Below are 18,428 nucleotides of genomic sequence, written 5' to 3' on the forward strand. Positions count from 1 at the left end.
TTGATGGGGCAAGAGGGACGTGTGCCAGGGGCTGGAGTAGTCCAGAAAAATCCCCTGCCTTGGAGGATTCCAGGAAAAGGCTCTGCCCTCCTCCCCAAACATGTTTGTGGTCAGAGACTTGCCTTAGCTTTGGGACCCAGCTCAGCTCCTGGACACCCGCCTCTTCTAGCCTGGCCTGCGGCTGGGCCTTTGCCTGGGGCAGCGTGAAGTCTCAGGCCCAAGGGCTTGTCTGTGAGGCTGGACCACCCCATGGAGGAGGGGGGCGGCATAGGTGGTCTTTGTAGGACTTGATCACCTCCCGAAGGCGGGACAGCCTCTGTGTCCAGTTGCTAATTAGCTAAGTAGGGTCCAGCTGCAATACTTACCTCCCAGAGTTCCCCTCTCCGCTCGTAGCTTCCTCAGGGCTTCTCCCCAACAGGGCCCCTTTCCAGGATAGGCAGGGGTCTGGACCCCCTGCACCCCTTGACTATTTGGTAATTTGTGTATGGGTAGCATAACTTTTTTTTTTAATATATTTTTATTGATTTTTCACAGAGAGGAAGAGGGAGGGATAGAGAGTTAGAAACATCAATGAGAGAGAATCATCCATCAGCCACCTTTTGCACACCCCCTACTGGGGATGTGCCCGCAACCAAGGTACATGCCCTTGCCCGGAATCGAACCCGGGACCTTTCAGTCCGCAGGCCGACGCTCTATCCACTGAGCCAAACCGGTCCCGGCTGGGTAGCATAACTTTTGAACCACTGTTCCTGCGCCAGAGTTGGCCCTTGGGTGTGTTTCATTTGACCTGGATAGGACTTTTTAAAACGTTGATGCCATTGCAAACATTAAAAATCCGGTGGTTTCAATTTAAAGTGGGACTTCCCAGCCTGCCTGAACAGGAACTCTCAGCTGGAGCCAAGTGACAGCTACCCCCTCTGACCTCTGTCCCCACCACTCCCAGGTGTCTCACATGAGGCTGCGGTGTGGCTCTGGTCAGACTGTCTTTATGCCTCTGCCTTTGTGTCCTGGGGCCCCTTCGCACCCTCAGGAGTGTCCACAGATACTGTAGGAGGGAGTGGGTGCTCGGAGGACCTCCAGCCTGACTTTTCCCAAAGAGGCCCGGAAGCCTCTTACCTCTGCAGCCAGTTCTCCATGATGGAGAGACCCTATTTGCCTCAGTGGTCCATCTCCTGCCATGATCTTGCACCCTGGACTCAGACAGGCCATGCTCTTATCCACCTAGAGGTTCAAGGGCAGCTTCCAGGAGACCACTCCCAAGTTTGTCCATCCTTTCCTCATATGCCTTCCAGATACCACCTCCCTTTAGAACCCGGTTACCTGGACTGTCTTTGAGGGAGGGCTCTAAGGAGAGAGGCTGAGCTTAGTCCAAGGGTCCCTACAGCCCAGCTGACGGAGACAGATCCAAGGGACCGGGACTGCTTTGGACCAGTGGCATTGCTAAGATGTGGACTGGGCCGAAACTGGTTTGGCGCAGTGGATAGAGCGTCAGCCTGCTGACTGAAGGGTCTCAGTTTCGATTCCAGTCAAGGGCATGTACCTTGGTTGTGGGCACATCCAAGAGGCAGCTGATTGATGATTCTTTCTCATCGATGTTTCTGACTATCCCTCTCTCTACCTCTCTGTAAAAAATCAATAAAATACAATATATTTAAAAAAAAAAAAAGATGTGGGCTGGTAGGGAGAACCAGAGAGGGCCTAATGAAGCAGGCACACTCCGGTACTTTCTGTGTTAATTGCCGGAATATTGGGAGAGTTGATAGAATTTCCAGAGATTGATCCTTCCCCCCGTGTGACCCACTCTGTACCACCATCATCCTGCATCTTCTGGGAACTAGGCTCAGAGTTAGGAGGCAGATCTGAGCTCTAGACAGGATCCTGTGGCAGGCCCAGATGTTAGTCCTCCCCCTGTGCCACGGCAGCAGGAGAGGTGACTATGCCAGCTCTTACCACCTCTGGCCCTCTGCCAGGCAGGGGCTCCCTTCTGCATTCCAGACCTAGACCCAGCGTGGCTCTCTAGGTAAGGCCTGGGGTCAGGCCCATGCTAGCTGTTGGCCAGCCCTTGAGGCTGGTGCCATGACCCTGTTTCCTGGCCGGTGTCTTGGCAGGCAGGTGCTCCTGCCGTATGAGCTGCTCAGAGAGCTCTGCCTGAGGTGAGGAAGACTGGCTTGACCTGTTGGAGGAGCCAGCCCTGCCCTCTATGACTTCCTGCCCCCGCACCTTGAGCTCCTGAGTCAGTGAGCTGGCCAGCTGGGACTGATGGGGGTGTGTGTGCAGGGAGGCCAGGTCAGACCTCTTAAGGAGGTTGGCTTAGAGCACAGGTGAGCCATCAGTGCTGTGGTAGAAACTACAGTCCCTCCAGTTCTCACCAAGGCAGCAGGAGTGCCCAGCCCAATTGTCCTCAGACGCTGCCCTGAACTCATCACCCCTTGTTTCCACTCCTCCTACCTGACCTCTGCACATCGGCTCCTATCCTGTTTACTTAAGATGTTCCATCAGCGTTTCGTTGCTTGTCCGATGGAGGCAGAACACTCCTTCTGATGTACTAGATCCCATCTTGTCTTGCATCTATCCTCCCCAAGCCTCAGCCCTTCGCCGTAATTGCCCAGGCCACCAGCTACGTTGTCCTCATTCTTCAAACAGGCCATGCACCTACCTGCCACAGGCCCTTTGCTCATGCTGCTCTTTCTGCCTGGAACTCTCTCCCCTAAACAGCTCTCTGCTGTATGTGTGCAGAGAACTTTCCCTTCACATATTTATCTGTGGACTGTGTCTGCCTCTCCAGGTTGGGAGCTTCTGGAGGTCAGAGGTGGGGTCTTTTGTCATACCTCTAGTCATACCTGTAGGTGGAGTCAAGGGCTGGGCACAAACCAATTTGCCTGAGGAATGAGTGATTGAGAATGAGCTAAGTGAAAACCCTGTTCGAGCTGCTGTAGGGACCTGTGTCTGAAGCTGGCATCAGTGTAGGGGACATCCCAGGCTCTCCTGCCTGCCCCTCCCTCAAGGCAGGCAGTGGTCAGACCAGGTCAAGAAGGGCAGTTCTGTGCCCTAACCGGTTTGGCTCAGTGGATAGAGTGTCAACCTGTGGACTCAAGGGTCCTAGGTTCGATTCCAGTCAAGGGCATGTACATTGGTTGTGGCACATCCCCAGTAGGGCATGTGCAGGAGGCAGCTGATCCGTGTAAAAAAAAAAAAAAAAAAAAAAAAATCAATAAAATGTATTTTTTTAAAAAGAAAGAAAAGAAAAAAAGAAGGGTAGTTCTGGCCCTGGCTGGTTTGGCTCAGTGGATAGACTTTCAGTCTACGGACTGCCGGGGGTCCCGGGTTCAATTCCAATCAAAGGTGCATGCCTGGGTTGCAGGCTTGATCCTTAGCAAGGCAGACAATCAATGATTCTCTCTGATCATTGATGTTTCTGTCTCTCTCTTCCTCTCCCTTCCTCTCTGAAATCAATTAAAAAATATATTTTTAAAAAGAAGAAGGGCAGTTCTGAGCCAAACTCTCCCTGCTGGGCTTGAGGGTAATTAGAGGCTGTATTACTCACAGGTGACCAGCCCAGGGTCTTCCAGGAAGCTGTGGAGACACCCAGGGCCCCACCCAGCTGCTCAGCGCACTTTGTAGCTCCCAGCAGGCTATGTGTGTGGGGTGTGGGTGGGCAGCAGGCAAGCTTTGGGAAGCTGGCTGGGACGGGTAGACAGATAGGGGGCGAGAGGGCTGGGCCCTCTGTGGCTTGGGTGGGGATAGAAGCAGCCGTCACAGCTGGGTGACTGCTGACCGCTGGGACCACAGTGACGACAGGGTTCTGCGTGGAGACAAGTTCAAAATGGGGACATGAAACCGAGACCAGGAAACAAATGGATGAAGGCACCTGCCAGAGTTCTGGGCCTCCTGCCCCTGAGACCGTGGGCTGGAAGGCAGCACTCACAGGGCTGGGGCTGTGAAGGCCTCCTCGGGGCCTGGAGAGGGGCATCGGAAATCCCTGGGCAGCCACAGGCCTTTGGCTGGAATCAGATGGGCACAGAGCAGCAGGGGTGCTGGGGCCTCCAGCCTTCCCTCCATGTTCCCGGCCACCGCCCCTCCCCAGACCTGCCTCGGGAACAGGGGGATGAAGAACGGGGAGGCAGGGGAGCTTGGCAGCAAAGGAAGCCCTGCTCTGGCTCAGGTTTGGCCACAGGGGATCAGGGTCGGTGTGAGGGGAAATTTGAGTCTCTAAGATGTCATGTTAGCCTGGGGTGACTAAGGAGATGGCCCCCAAACCTTAGTGCAGACCTGGAACACCCACCCAACTGCACTGGATGGGGATGGAGGGGACCCCCCCCCCAGTTCCAGCACCTTCTCACCTGCCCTGGCAATGCTGGCATGATGACTAAGCTGATGAAGGTGGGACAAGGGACAAAATGTATGTGGGGTCTGCCTGGGGTGAGATTGGGGCTGAGGTACAGAAAGAGGGCATGGCTTCCCTGTGCCCAGGGCCCAGCACAAGTTCTAAGTGAAGCAGGTAGCAGATGGAGGACTCTGGAAAAGAAAGTTAAGAATGTTGGACATGCTTGATGTGTTGGTAGCATAGGGAGATGAGACAGAGGATTCTGGGGGACCAGCTGGATGCAGCTGGAGGGACCACATCCCTCCCAGCCACTGTGATGCTTGGCCTGAGCCCTTATCTGGGTCACAAAGCTCACAGACCTCTTACTGCCCCTGGCCCTCGGGTGGCTGGCTCCACCCATCAACCAGTTCTCTCTCCCCCAGGTCTCTGATGCCCCTCTTGGACCCAGACTCTGGGCTCCTGGTCCTGGCAGGAAAGGTAAGGGGGAAGCTGGATCCACTCCACCACCAGCACTCCTACCCATGTCCACCTACGTCTGGCCCCTGGGGCTCGTGCCACGCCTAGTGCTGACCTTAGACCTAAGCAGACAGCTGGGAGACTGGGGAGTATAGTATGCTACCACCCCCAGAAAGGAGGAGCTAGAGTAGTGTTTGCCAGGCTCCACTAGTGCCAGACTGACCAGCCTCCTGCCAGCATCTAGGCCTCCAAGTCTCCATCTATGAATGTCAACGTCATGAGGACAGGGTGTACATAGGGCAGTGTTAGCGCAGAGCAGGCAGTCTGTAAATGCTGACTGTATACTCCCAGTGTTGATGAAGAACTAGTGAAGTTAAGTCCACTGAGGGCTCAGCTCATTGCCCAGCACATGCTATCTGCCATGCTTCTGTAGCTCAGGTCCTTAGAGAGGAATGGCAGAGCTGGTACTGGGCCTGGGTTTGGTCAATGAGGGTCCTTAGACTAGGCTCGTTTCAGGGTGAGAGTCAGCTGTACTGCTATGAGGTGGCCCTCCAACAGCAGGCACTGAGCCCAGGTAAGCACTGCCCTTCACCCTGCCCTCTCCTCCCCTCTCTTTCGTTTTTTTTGTTTGTTTGGTGTCTTTTTTTCTCCTCCCTTTCTCTTTCTTCCCCGGCTCTCTTTCCCTTCCCTTCTCTCTCCTCCCCTCCCTCCCTCTTCCCTGACCACCCTGATTGTTCTCCTTTGCTTTCCCCAATAGTGACCCAGTGCCTCCTGGAGAATGTGCTTCGGGGGGCTGCCCTTGTGCCCCGGAGGGCGCTGGCTGTCATGGGCTGTGAGGTGCTCCGAGTCCTGCAGCTGACCGACACAGCCATCGTGCCCATCAGCTTCCACGTGCCCCGCAAGGTGAGGGCGGCCTGGTGAGGGGCTGGGAGGGCCTGGGGGCTTCGTGCCTCACTGACCACATGCCTGTCTGCCACCAGGCCGTGGAGTTCTACGAGGACCTGTTCCCCGACACCGCGGGCTGCGTGCCTGCCTCTGAACCACACTCCTGGTGGGCTGGGAGCAACCAGCAGGTAGGACCAAGGCCTGGCTGCTGCTCCTGGTCTCCACAGGCCCCTGGAAGCCCTCCTGACAGCAGCCCCATGCATGCCCCCACAGTCCAGCCGAGCACTAACTCAGCGCTCCTGTCCCCCATCCCCTCCCACCCCTCAACTGCTGCCTTCCCTCACAGGTACAGAAGGTCAGTCTCAACCCGACCTGCCAGCCTCACCCCAGCTTCACTTCCCACCTGGTGCCCCCTACAGAGCCCTCCCCTGATGCCGTCCAGCCTGCGAAGCTGCCGACGGGCAACAAGGACCCCAGTGTGAGTGCCAGTGGGAGGCCCCATGGTCTTTTTAACCTTTTCTAGCTGTCGAGCATATCAAACATTTAGTAGAAAGTGAGACTGTCACATAAAATCTAGATTTCTGGCTTCTCTTAAAACACTGGCACATCTTAACCACCCTGCACCCACCTTCCCACAAATGCTGGGAGCCAGCAGCTGCCACCTGCTGTCCCATAGTCTGAAGTTCCCTTAACCCCCATGTTATTCCCAGCACCCCCCTCGTCTGCCATTATGCCCCTTCCTCACATCCCAGAGCCAGGCTTCATGCCCAGCTCACTGTGCCAGTCCAGGAGGAGGGGCCCAGAGTGACGATCCCAGCATCCCCTCTCTTTGGCCAACACGCCAAGGGGCCTGTGACTGATCCCAGGTGCTTTGCCCTCAGGAGGGCTACTCCTCCCCTCCCAGCTCTCTGATCTCACCCTCCACGCCATCCAGCTTGGGGCCCTCGCTCTCCAGCACCAGTGGCATTAGCACCAGCGCCAGCCAGAGGTCCCTGCAGAGCCTTCTGGGTAAGTGCGTGGTGAGGGAGCAGCTAACCCGTCCACCCCCAGCCCAGGCACCCTCCTCTGTACCCCAGCCTGTCTCCCCTCCTGGTGGAGTCCCATGCCCTGTGGTATGAAGTCAGTCTCACCTGGAAGAGGGTGGTCTGGACCCGCCCTGGAGCCCTTCGCTTCCTCTGAGATACCTTGAGTTTCTTTCCCAGGCACCATTTTGGGCCAGTTGTGTTGGCTGGGACAGCAGAGGTCTGGGTCTAGGCACATGCCTTGCATGGTTTTGCAGTGAGGGGAGCAGACAGCCAGGACTGGCCCGGGGTCCGCCTGCAGGGCAGCCCAGGGTGGTCAGCTAGGGTATCCTCACAAGGCTGTGTCCCTACTGCCCACCAGGCCCCAGTTCCAAGTTCCGCCATGCTCAGGGCACCATCCTACACCGAGACAGCCATATCACCAACCTCAAGGGGCTCAACCTCACCACACCCGGCGAGAGCGACGGCTTCTGTGCCAACCAGCTACGTGTGGCCGTGCCCCTGCTCAGCAGCGGTGGGCAGGTGGCTGTACTCGAGGTGAGGACCCCACCCTACGACAGCTGCCCCCAAGTCCCTGCGGTATTCACACCAGTCCACATTCTCTGAGCACAAGCCATGTGCTAGGCATCTACCCAGCGTCCCCTTTAATCCTCCCAGCTGCCCCATGTGGGGTGCCACTCTTATCCCCATTTTACAGATGAGAGTGGTGAGGCCCAGAGAGGTTTAGTGACCTGCCGGGGCAGCTAGCTGTGTAAATGGTGGAGCTGGGATTTGAACCCAGGCCACCTAAGCCGGAGCTCTTTCTACCACCTCACGCTGCCCCCACCTCCTCCCACACACACTTTCTGGGGCCTCACGTTGGCACTTAAGACTCAGAGCACAAAGTGGGTAAGGCAGAGAGCTTGGGCCACCCAGCAGTGGGGCATCGGCTATAGGGTGTGGGGACCCAGACACGCGGCTTGCCTTGCAGCCCTGCCTGTTACTAACGGTCCTCGGGGTGGGGGCACCTCCCACAGCTTCGGAAGCCGGGCCGCCTGCCTGACACAGCACTGCCCACCCTTCAGAATGGGACAGCCGTGACCGATCTGGCCTGGGACCCCTTCGACCCCCACCGCCTTGCCGTGGGTAAAGAGGCTGGAGGCTGGGCTTGCGGGGCGGCCCCGAGGTGGTGAAGAGGAGCAGGGGGGGCCTGGGTGCGTTGGGCCCAGCAGTGGTGAGCCTTTGCTTTCTGCAGCCGGGGAGGATGCCAGGATTCGTCTGTGGCGGGTGCCCCCGGAGGGCCTCGTGCAGGTGCTGACCGCCCCGGAGGCTGTGCTGACAGGTCCGGCGGGCCCCGGCAGGGCAGGGGGCGGAGAGGCGAGCAGCGGCTCCCGAGGAGCTCAGTGTCGCCCCGTGCCTTGTCCCCAGGTCACACAGAGAAGATCTACTCTCTGCGCTTCCACCCCCTGGCAGCCGACGTACTGGCCTCCTCTTCCTATGACCTTACCGTTCGCATCTGGGACCTTCAGGCTGGAGTTGAACGGTTACGGCTGCAGGGCCACCGGGACCAGGTAGGGCAGCTTTTGGGGGCAAGCACCCAGCCACGGGGCAAGAGGCCACCTCTCACCTCCCTACCTGCCCCCAGATATTTGGCCTGGCCTGGAGTCCGAACGGGCAGCAGCTGGCCTCCGTCTGCAAGGATGGATGCTTGCGGGTCTATGAGCCCCGGAGTAGCCCTGAGCCCCTGCAGGTAAGCAAGATGGGATGGGGCAGTCCTCGGGCCCAGTGGGGGTCTGGCCGAATCTCATGTGCTGTACCCCAACAGGAAGGCCCAGGGCCTGAGGGGGCCCGTGGAGCCCGCATCGTCTGGGTGTGCGATGGCCACTGTCTGCTGGTGTCTGGCTTTGACAGGTGAGGACTCGGGAGCTGTCGTACCTATTTCCCGACTTCAGGAGCCACTCATGTCTCCCTCCCCCAGACACACATACACCTGTCAGGCATGCAGAAGCTGTCTTCACCCATCACTTATTAGATGGATGGATGGATGGATGGATAGACGCATGGATGGGAGGGCGATAGGGAGGCGGGAAGGGAGGGAACAGCGAGTCAGCTGGGAGCCAGAGGGAGGAAAGCAGGGGACTAGTCGAAACATACTAAACAGAAGCCAGCCTATTGGGAGGGCCAAGGATTGGGCATTTGTCACTTTGGAGGAGGGATCAGGGAGAGCCTCCTGAGGGAGGGAGCTGGGTCACAAAGGGACTAGTAACCAGAGGATACCAAGTGTGGGTGGAAAAACCAGGAAGCTGACCAGCCTGGCTGGAGCAGAGGGCGGGAAACAGACCCTGGGGAGAACAGTCCAGACTTACTGGGCTACAGTGGCCATGGGCCAGGTGTCAGGGCTAGGACTGCTGAGGAGCACTGGAGGGCAGTGACGGGGGGGGGGGGGGGGGATGGCGGGGTCCGGGTGGGGGGAGTATTTAGGGAGGAGAGGTTGAGGCAGGCGACAAGTTAGGACACTATTGCATTAGGCCAGGCCACTAATTCTAAGAGCTGGATAAAAAAGGAGGATAGGCAGGGGCCATTCCTCTGGCCCTGAGTCCCCCATCTGGACAAGATCAGGGTCCTTGTTGGAGTCCTTGCCCTGCCTCATGCCCCTCCAGCAATATGAACCTGTTTCTGCGCCCCCCACCCCCCAACCCCCTCTAGCCGAAGTGAGCGCCAGCTCCTCCTGTACTCAGCCAAGGCCCTGGCTAGTGGCCCCTTGGCAGTGCTGGGGTTGGACACGGCTCCTTCCACTCTGTTGCCCAACTACGACCCAGACACCAGCCTGGTGCTACTCACTGGCAAGGTAAGCTGAGGTGCGCAGGTGCGGGGCAGGGGGCAGGAGATTGGGTGAAGACAGCTTTAGCTGACAGCCTCACTCTCCCCCCATCACTCCCTCCAGGGTGACACGCGAGTGTTTTTGTACGAGCTGCTCCCCGAGGCCCCTTTCTTCCTGGAGTGTAACAGCTTCACTTCGACTGACCCCCACAAGGTGAGCCCTGAAATGCCGTTTACCCGGTCCTCCTTCCCTCTCAGGGCTCCCCCGCCCTCTCATGGCCATCTGGGGAAATGCAGGGGCGTGTCAGGTGTACTCAGCAGCTCCCAGGAGCTGGTGGTTAAACTAGACCATTATTGGAAGTTCAATTATATAAGGTTAAGTTATATGAGCCTGCAAATAAGTTATGCTAAAAATGAAGGCAAGCCATGGAACATACTGTCCAACCTATGAGGGAAGGGGTAAGAGATTAAGCAAAAGACCTGTATGCATGCATATAAGCATAACCAATGGACATAGACAGTAGTGGGGTGAGGGCATGTGCTGGGGGGGGGGAGCGGCTGGGGAGAGGTCAATGTGGGGGAAAATGAGACTTACGTAATACTTTAAATAATAAAAATTTAAATAACGAATGGATAAATAAATGAATGAATGAAAGCAAGTCCTGGCAGGTGTGGATCAGTTGGATGGAGCATTGTCTTGTATACCGAAAGGTTGGGGTTTGATCCCCAGTCGGGGCACATATGGAAGGCAATAAGTAGATGTTTCTCTCTCTCTCTCTCTCTCTCTCTCTCTCTCTCTCTCTCTCTCTCTCTCTCTTCTCTCATTTCTTTCTTCTCTCTCTTCTCTCTCCCCCTCCCTTCCTACCTCCCTCTTCCTCACCTGTGGCTCAGTGGTTGAACATCAACCTATGAACCTGGAGGTCATGGTTAGATTCCTGGTCAGGGCATATGTCCCATTGGTTGTGTGCTTGATACCCAGTGGGGGGTGTGCAGAAGGCAGCCAATTGATGATTCTCTCATCATTGATGTTTCTGACACTCTCTCCCTCTTCTTCTCTGAGGTCAATCAAATATATATATTTTTAAATGAATGCAATAAAGCCTTAGCCAGTTGGGCTCAGTAGATAGAGTGTCAGCCTGTGGACTAAAGGGTTCCAGGTTTGATTCCAGTCAAGGGTACATACCTTGATTGCAGGCTCCTCCCTGGCCCAGACCCTAGTCAGGACTCATGAAGAAGGCAACCAATCGATGTGTTTCTCTCACATCAATGTTTCTGTCCTTTGCTCTCTCTTCCTTAAAAAATCAATGGAAAAATATCCTTGGGAGAGGATTAACAAAATAAAACAAAACAAAATAAAAAAAGAGGCAAAAAATACTCAATTTATCATCTCCTAATTATTTACCTGGTTTTATTATCTTTTGTGCCATTGAAGTTATTCACATCTGTCAGAGCTGTCCAACGGAAAGTACTACATGATGGCGTGCTATTGTACATTCCTCCCCACATCTGTATGCAGCAAGCCAGTGAAATCAGCCATGGCAGTTTTCAAACCATGGAAATAGGCAATGAATCCAGGCATCTTTCCTCCAGAGACCCGGTTGTTAAACATGTAACAGCCCTGACCGACCTGTCCAGAAATGGGCCTTGGTCCTGGTGCGCCTAAGTGAGGAGTACTGGCACCTGGGGATCTGGGTGCCCAGCTGTGAGCTCCGGACCCCAGACCCAGCATGATTCCCCTCCCCATCAGGGCTTTGTACTCCTGCCCAAGACAGAGTGTGATGTGCGTGAAGTAGAGTTTGCCCGATGCCTGCGGCTTCGCCAGACCTCCCTGGAGCCCGTTGCCTTCCGGTTGCCCAGAGTCAGGGTGAGGATGGGGGCCCAGTATGCCAACACCCAGCCCCTTTCTGGGGCTTTGGGGCTTGAGTGGCCCTGTCCCAAAACTGCCCCCCTCACTGCTTTTGGGGGCACTCTGCTGAGATTCTGAAACTCACGGGAACTCCAAACTGGAGCCCCTCCCAATGCATGCCAGTGTCCTCTGGGCCTCTGGTCAGTGCCTCTGGGCAGCCCCTTCCTCCCTCCCTGCAGAAAGAATTCTTCCAGGATGATGTGTTCCCAGACACAGCCATAAGCTGGGAGCCCGTGCTCAGTGCCAAAGACTGGCTGGGAGGTGCCAACAGACAGCCCCGGCTTCTCAACCTGCAGCCCCCTGGCATGACCCCAGGTCAGAAGAGGGACTGGGGTGGGTAGGAGGCAGGGAGTGGGTGGAGAGTAGAAAAAGGTGCAGAAGGCAGATCCTCTGTCCCTGCTGGCATGCGAAACCTCTGGTGCCCTAAGGATGGGATGACTGTGTCTCCAGGCTCATTCTTAAACCACTGGAGGGCAGGGTCCTGAGTCTGTGTTGCCATCACAAGTCCCCACCCCCAATACATGCACACTCACATACTAACACACTCATGCACGCACACAGCCTGTTCAGGGCAGGCCTTAAGAACAGAGGGTTGAGTAGTTGTTAATGCACCTCTGGGGGTCTCTGCCACAGAATCCCCTAGGTGGCTGGTCCCAAAGGGTTGGACAGAGATTCCTCCACTGAAGGGACTCTTGTGCCTGACGCTTATCCTTGCCCCGCCCCAGTGAGCCAGGCCCCCCGTGAAGCCCCCGCCCGGCGGGCCCCATCCTCAGCGATCTACCTGGAAGAAAAGTCAGACCAGCAAAAGAAGGAAGAGGTAGGCACAGGAGAGGGCTGGCCGTGGGGAGGGAACGGGGTCCCCTTAGTTGCCCTTTAGTGCTCTAACCTGACCCACATTGGGCAAAGTAGAAAAAAATGGCTCTTTCACAACCTTGATGGGGTTCAAAGTGCGGTCTGACATTCTTGGGACCAGAGATCCTATTCCCTTCCCACCTTCTATTCCCTTCCCACCTCTTCTGTCCACTCTCCTAGCTGCTGAGTGCCATGGTGGCAAAGCTAGGGAATCGCGAGGACCCGCTCCCCCAGGACGCCTTCGAAGGAGTGGACGAGGACGAGTGGGTGAGTGAGTGAGTGGCATCCCATCCCTCGCTGCTCACCCGTGCGCATGTGCCACCCCCTTCTCCACACCTTCCCAACTCCACCCACTTTTCCCTTTATCTCCCCAGGACTAGTCTGCCTACCAAGCCGCCTCTGGCCTCACCTGCCGTTGCCACCTCCTAGAACCACCTAGTGCCCCTGCACACCTCATATCTTCCCCTCAAACTGGAAGGCACCTTTTGGCTCTGGCATAACTCGCCCCAGAAACCCTGGCTTTCTTGGGGCCTTGAGCACTTCCATGCCCACCAGGCCTTGCTAAAACACCGTGGATTGTTTGCACCTCTGCTTTCTCTGGTACTGCCAACTTCTCCTCAGCTGCCTGCTAGCATGTGGAGCCAGAGTCTTGGGGGTAGAATGAGTGTGGGGGATCCGTAGCATGTCCCTGAGCAAGCCCTGGAATCCGTTTCCCTGCTCTGACCCGGCTGCTTCCGCAGAGCACCTTCAGTTGTTACATGCCACCTCATCTTGCCCGCTGACTCAATTCTGGTCACTGGCCTTTGGGGGCTGGCCCCTTGCCAGACCGTTTGGAGCAGCACCAGCCTCAGGGGTCTGGGGCAGTCACCCTGCTCCCAGGCTTGAAGCCAGGAGAAGCAGGCATCACAGGCTGATGGCCTGTTAAGGGAGTGTGAGCCCCACAGGGGCCGGCCTGCACATGCCTGGGATATTTTCAGCAATTAAACTTTTCTAAGCTTGCCACCTCTTGTGCTGCTGTGGTCTCTGGGATGGCTGGGAAGGGAAGGGGACAGGAGTATAGGTGAGGGTTCTCTCTGGTCCCAGGCTCCATTTTGCTCCTGGGGCCATTCCCAGCATGCTCCTGAAAGTACATTCATTCACCTAACACAGAGGTATCCAACAGTGCTCTGGATGGTAAATACTGTAAAACAGATGGGGGTGACATGATCTTCTCAATGTGCTTAGTATAGTCTTACTATGTAGGGAAGCCATACTTACATATGGCTCTCTGTTTGCAAGGAAGCAAATAGCCATTTAGAAGATAAATGATGTTGAAGAGAGTGACTGGGATGCAGGCGAAACAGTATTTAGGGTCTGAGAAGGTAACATTTAAGAAGAGAGCTAAGCCGAAACCAGTTTGGCTCAGCGATGGAGCGTCGGTCTGCGGACTGAAGGGTCCCGGGTTCGATTCCGGTCAGGGGCATGTACGTTGGTTGCGGGCACATCCCCGGTGGGGGATGTGCGGGAGGCAGCTGGTCGATGTTTCTCTCTCATCGACGTTTCTAGCTCTATATCTCTCTCCCTTCCTCTCTGTAAAAAATCAATAAAATATATTTTAAAAAAGAAGAAGAAGAAGAAGAAAGCTAAGACCCAAAAGCTGAGAAGCCACAGAGAGAACCATGAAAATGTTCCAGACAAAGGGAAGGATTGCCTGGGTGCTGAGGGAAGAAAGATTTGGAGAGTGGGATGAAAGGAAAGAAGGGCAGTAACATAGCACAAAACAGCCTGTCTTGCATTCATTCAACAAACATTTGGTGCCTTCCAGGTGCTGAACTACCAGCATGGAGTAAAGAGATAAAAGTTATCCACCAGGAATCCACATTCTAGTGGGAGGAAAGAGATAATAAACAAAAATAAATAATATGGTAAAAGATGATGTAACCAAACCCAAGTTTGGCTGCTTGCCACCACAAAAACCACTCATTTGACAGGTGCTGGTGAAAGGGGAAAGAGGTATTAATCAAGTGCTAACCACCTGAGGAGATGGAGGACTGTTGTCACTAAGCCCTTCTCAACCATAGGCAGGGTTGTTGTTTTTTTGTTTTGTTGTTTGTTTGTTTTTAAATGAATTTTCATTGATTTTAGAGAAAGAGGGAGGAATAGGAGAGAGAGAGAGAGAGAGAGAGAGAGAGAGAGAGAGAGAGAGAGAAAGAAATGTTGATTGAATGCCTCCTGCACACCCCCCACTGGTGATCAAGCCCACAACCCAGGTGCACTGGAAATCTCTCGGTGCATGAGATAAGACGCTCAACCACCTGAGGCACACTGGCCAGGGCCAGGCAGAGGCTATTATAAGGAGGGAGAGGCAAAGCATGACAAAGAAATCAAGGGAGTTGAAAAGTTCTCTCCTTGCAGTCCAGTCCATTCCAATAAGGACCTCAAAACTGGTCAAGTGATGGTCTAGTGTGTGGTGTGTTGTCCTAGTCTTCATCATCCTGGTTCTTTGTCCTTCTGGTTCTATGTTTGAAGACCAACAGAACTCCCAGACCTGGCCCTCGCAGGTTTGGCTCAGTGGATAGAGCATTGGCCTGCAAACTGAAGAGTCCCGGTTTCGATTCTGGTCTAGAGCACATGCCAAGGTTGGGGGATGGATCGCCAGTGGGGGTGTGTGCAGGAGGTAGCCAGTCAATGATTCTCATCATTGATGTTTCTACCTTTCTTTCCCTCTCCCTTCCTCTCTGAAATCAATAAAAAATATATTTTTTTAAATAATTTTTTAAAAATGAAAATTATATTTTAAAAAAAAAGTATAGACCTAGGATGACTGAAGGTCAGAGTCTGTATCTTCTGAAGTTATTATAGTTCCTAGGATTTGCATACAAATATGCTGTTTATCTACAAGCTACATATTAGAGTCAGCATTTATAAAAACAATGCAAAAGAATAGTGGGGTGGCTTACAATTTTCTGTTGTTATAGTTCCCCACTGTCAATTTTTTTTTTCCATTTCCATGAAAGTTAGGGGTTGTATTACAGAAAACTAGAAAAATTCAGGATCCAGTCTAGTTCATAAGTGAAAAACAAAATTTTACAATTAACTGAACTAGAGTCTAATATAACTGTGTATTATAGTTTCTATAGAGACATATCTTTTCTCCTAAAATCACCCTCATTTTTATCAAAGAGCCAAATTAAGGCTAACTCATTTACCATATTAAGTCCAGTTTCAATTTGGCCTGATTATTTGCATAAACAAAATAGGAATAGCAAATTGATCATATAGGTTTTTTAAATCTGCTTTGCTGGAATCTCACAAGAAAGTTTCCTCAGAACAAAGAAGCCAACTCACACAGTTGCCAGAAGGCTTTTCCTGCAATACCTATAGGTTTGGGTAAATTCCTCAAGTTCTTGAGATCCCCAAGATCCCCTTGCCATCTGCCCCTTACCTTGAAAGACTGCCATGAACCATCTGTAAAAGCAAGGTGCCAAGCCATTTTTCCAAGGTTTTTTTTTTTTATAGGCTTCAGAGTCAATCCTCATTCCTTAAAGCCTTTTTGCTGATATCCAGAGTCTAGACCTGTCTTTCTCAAATTCCACCATTCCAGTCAAAGTCTTGGTTAATAACTGTAACTGCGAAATGCGACAACAAAATAGATCACAAACGAAAGAAATGGAGGACAAAAAGCGTCTGGATATAGAGTTCAAATCTACGCTTATAAGGTTTTTCAAGAATTTCCTAGAAAAGATGGATAAGGCCTATGAGGATATGAAAAGAGATCAACTAGAATTAATAAGGAGTCAACAAGAAATGATAAGGGATCAACAAGAAATAAAGAATACATTGTCTGAAATAAAAAATATTCTACAGAGTCCTAAAAACAGAAGGGAAGATTGCAAGAATCAAGTCAAAGATTTGGAACATAAAGAGCCAGAAGACACTCCTCCACAGAAGCTAGAAGGCAAGAGAATCCAGAAAATTGAAGATAATGTAAGAAACCTCTGGGACAACTTCAAGCGAACCAACATCAGAATTATGGGGGTTCCAGAAGATGAGAGAGAGCAAGATATCGAAAACATACTGAAAGAAATAGTGACAGAAAACTTCCCCCACCTGGTGAAAGAATTTGACTTACAAGTCCAGGAAGCGCACAGAACTCCAAACAAAAGGAATCCAAAGAGGACCACACCGAGACACATCATTATTAAAATTCCAAGAGCAAAAGATAAAGAGAGAATATTAAAAGAAGCAAGAGCAAAAAAGGTAGTAACTTATAAAGGAGCACCTATACGATTGTCAGCTGACTTCTCAACAGAAACCATGCAGGCCAGAAGGGAATGGCAAGAAATATTCAAGGTGATGAATAGCAAGAACCTACAGCCAAAAATAAGCTACCCAGCAAAGCTATCACTCAGAATCGAAGGCCAGATAAAGAGCTTCACTAATAAAAAAAAGCTAAAGGAGTTCATCACCACCAAACCAGAATTATATGAATTGCTGAAAGGGGTTCTTTCAGAAGAGAAAGTAAACAAAGATAAAAATTATGAACAACAAATACGTAATTATCAACAAGTGAATCTAAAAACCAAGGAAATTAAAAAAATCTGATGAACAATATTAACTGTTGAATATAATAGAATCAGAGGTATGGAAGGGGAGTGAACTGACGATTCTTGGGGAAAAGGGGAGAGGGGGGCGTGGGAAGAGACTGAACATAAACTGTGCACCTATGGATGAGGACAATGGGGAGAGGGGAAAGGGCAGAGGGTGGGGTGGGAACCTGGTGGAGGAGAGCAATGGTGGGGGGGGGGGGAAGGAACATTTGTAATAATATGAAAAATAAAAACTTATTAAAAAAAAAAAAAAAAAAAAAAAAAAAAAAAAAAAACAAAGTCTTGGTTAATAAAACAGTAATTGGGAATTGGCTTTATGTGTCGTTATTTTAAAAATCAGATTTCTATTGGATTCATACAAATAAACATATTGCCATGAAAATAATAGTACTCCTTAAGCCGAAACCGGTTTGGCTCAGTGGATGGAGCATCGGCTTGGGGACTGAAGGGTCCCAGGTTCGATTCTAGTCAAGGGCATGTACCTTAGTTGCAGGCACATCCCCAGTAGGAGGTGTGCAGGATGCAGCTGATCGATGTTTCTCTCTCATTGATGTTTCTAACTATCCCTCTCCTTTCCTCTCTGTAAAAAATCAATAAAACATATTTTTTTAAAAATACTACTCACTAAGATTTTTAAATTCTGGAAGGATAAATAGGGAGAAAAATATAAGTGCTTTAATATCGCTTATCAAGGTACAATTTACCAATTTGCTCTAAGAAAACAAGTTTTTAAAAATCAGCAATATTTTGAACAGTCTTAATAAGAATAATAATTAGCTTCAGTTTATTCAGTCCCATAATTTTTGTTTATCCTGATTATTTAATAATATTTCTATGAATCCAGTTATTCCTTAAGAGTCCTATAAGTTTTTATGTTTTAATGGAATCTGAAAGTTTACTGTCCAAAATTCATATATTAAAATAAATTAAAAGATGTAACATTTTTGCAAATGCATCAGAGTAAAACAATGACTGTCTTTAAATGACAAAAAAAATACTTAAGCCGAAACCGGTTTGGCTCAATGGATAGAGCGTCGCCTTGGGGACTGGAAGGTCCCGGGTTCGATTCTGGTCAAGGGCATGTACCTTGGTTGTGGGCATATCCCCAGTAGGGGGTGTGCAAGAGGCAGCTGATCGATGACTCTCTCTCATCGATGATTCTAACTATCTCTCTCCCTTCCTCTCTGTACAAAATCAATAAAATATATTTTTTTTAAAAATACTTAAAATATCATGGTTATAGATCTGATTATAATGCAGTTCACTTAATTTTTCCCCCCAAAATACATTTTATTGATTTTGTACAGAGAGGAAGGGAGAGAGATAGAGAGTTAGAAACATCGATGAGAGAGAGTCATCGATCAGCTGCCTCTTGCACACCCCCTCCTGGGGATATGCCTGCAACCAAGGCACTTGCCCTTGATGAGAATCGAACCTGGGACCTTTCAGTCCCCAAGCCGATGCTCCATCCATTGAGCCAAACCGGTTTCAGCATGCAGTTCACTTTATAACAGTACTTGAAGATAACACTCAGAATTACAAATGAAAGTATATCAGACTAAGAAATCAATTAATTTGTTCCTCACTGTCAATTG

At 51.7% G+C, this 18,428-nt stretch overlaps 1 protein-coding gene across 1 annotated transcript in view; it reads left to right on the forward strand.

Moving 5' to 3' along the window:
- The window catches only part of LOC311621851 (coronin-7), a 64,521-nt gene extending 51,277 nt beyond the window's left edge, over positions 1 to 13,244 (forward strand). The window contains exons 10-28 of the mRNA XM_084882278.1: positions 4,747 to 4,801; positions 5,297 to 5,354; positions 5,538 to 5,683; positions 5,761 to 5,853; positions 6,012 to 6,143; positions 6,547 to 6,673; positions 7,049 to 7,224; positions 7,704 to 7,812; positions 7,922 to 8,008; positions 8,095 to 8,237; positions 8,312 to 8,416; positions 8,492 to 8,577; positions 9,373 to 9,514; positions 9,611 to 9,700; positions 11,234 to 11,350; positions 11,572 to 11,707; positions 12,118 to 12,209; positions 12,425 to 12,511; positions 12,619 to 13,244. Coding sequence (XP_084738404.1) covers positions 4,747 to 4,801; positions 5,297 to 5,354; positions 5,538 to 5,683; positions 5,761 to 5,853; positions 6,012 to 6,143; positions 6,547 to 6,673; positions 7,049 to 7,224; positions 7,704 to 7,812; positions 7,922 to 8,008; positions 8,095 to 8,237; positions 8,312 to 8,416; positions 8,492 to 8,577; positions 9,373 to 9,514; positions 9,611 to 9,700; positions 11,234 to 11,350; positions 11,572 to 11,707; positions 12,118 to 12,209; positions 12,425 to 12,511; positions 12,619 to 12,624 — 1,987 coding nt within the window. The 3' untranslated portion in view covers positions 12,625 to 13,244. The remainder of the gene's footprint in view (positions 1 to 4,746; positions 4,802 to 5,296; positions 5,355 to 5,537; positions 5,684 to 5,760; positions 5,854 to 6,011; positions 6,144 to 6,546; positions 6,674 to 7,048; positions 7,225 to 7,703; positions 7,813 to 7,921; positions 8,009 to 8,094; positions 8,238 to 8,311; positions 8,417 to 8,491; positions 8,578 to 9,372; positions 9,515 to 9,610; positions 9,701 to 11,233; positions 11,351 to 11,571; positions 11,708 to 12,117; positions 12,210 to 12,424; positions 12,512 to 12,618) is intronic.
- Positions 13,245 to 18,428: the final 5,184 nt, after the last annotated feature.

This window comes from Pipistrellus hanaki, assembly GCF_964339955.1.
Source record: "Pipistrellus hanaki genome assembly, chromosome: 4".
NCBI classification, from domain to species: Eukaryota; Metazoa; Chordata; class Mammalia; order Chiroptera; family Vespertilionidae; genus Pipistrellus; species Pipistrellus hanaki.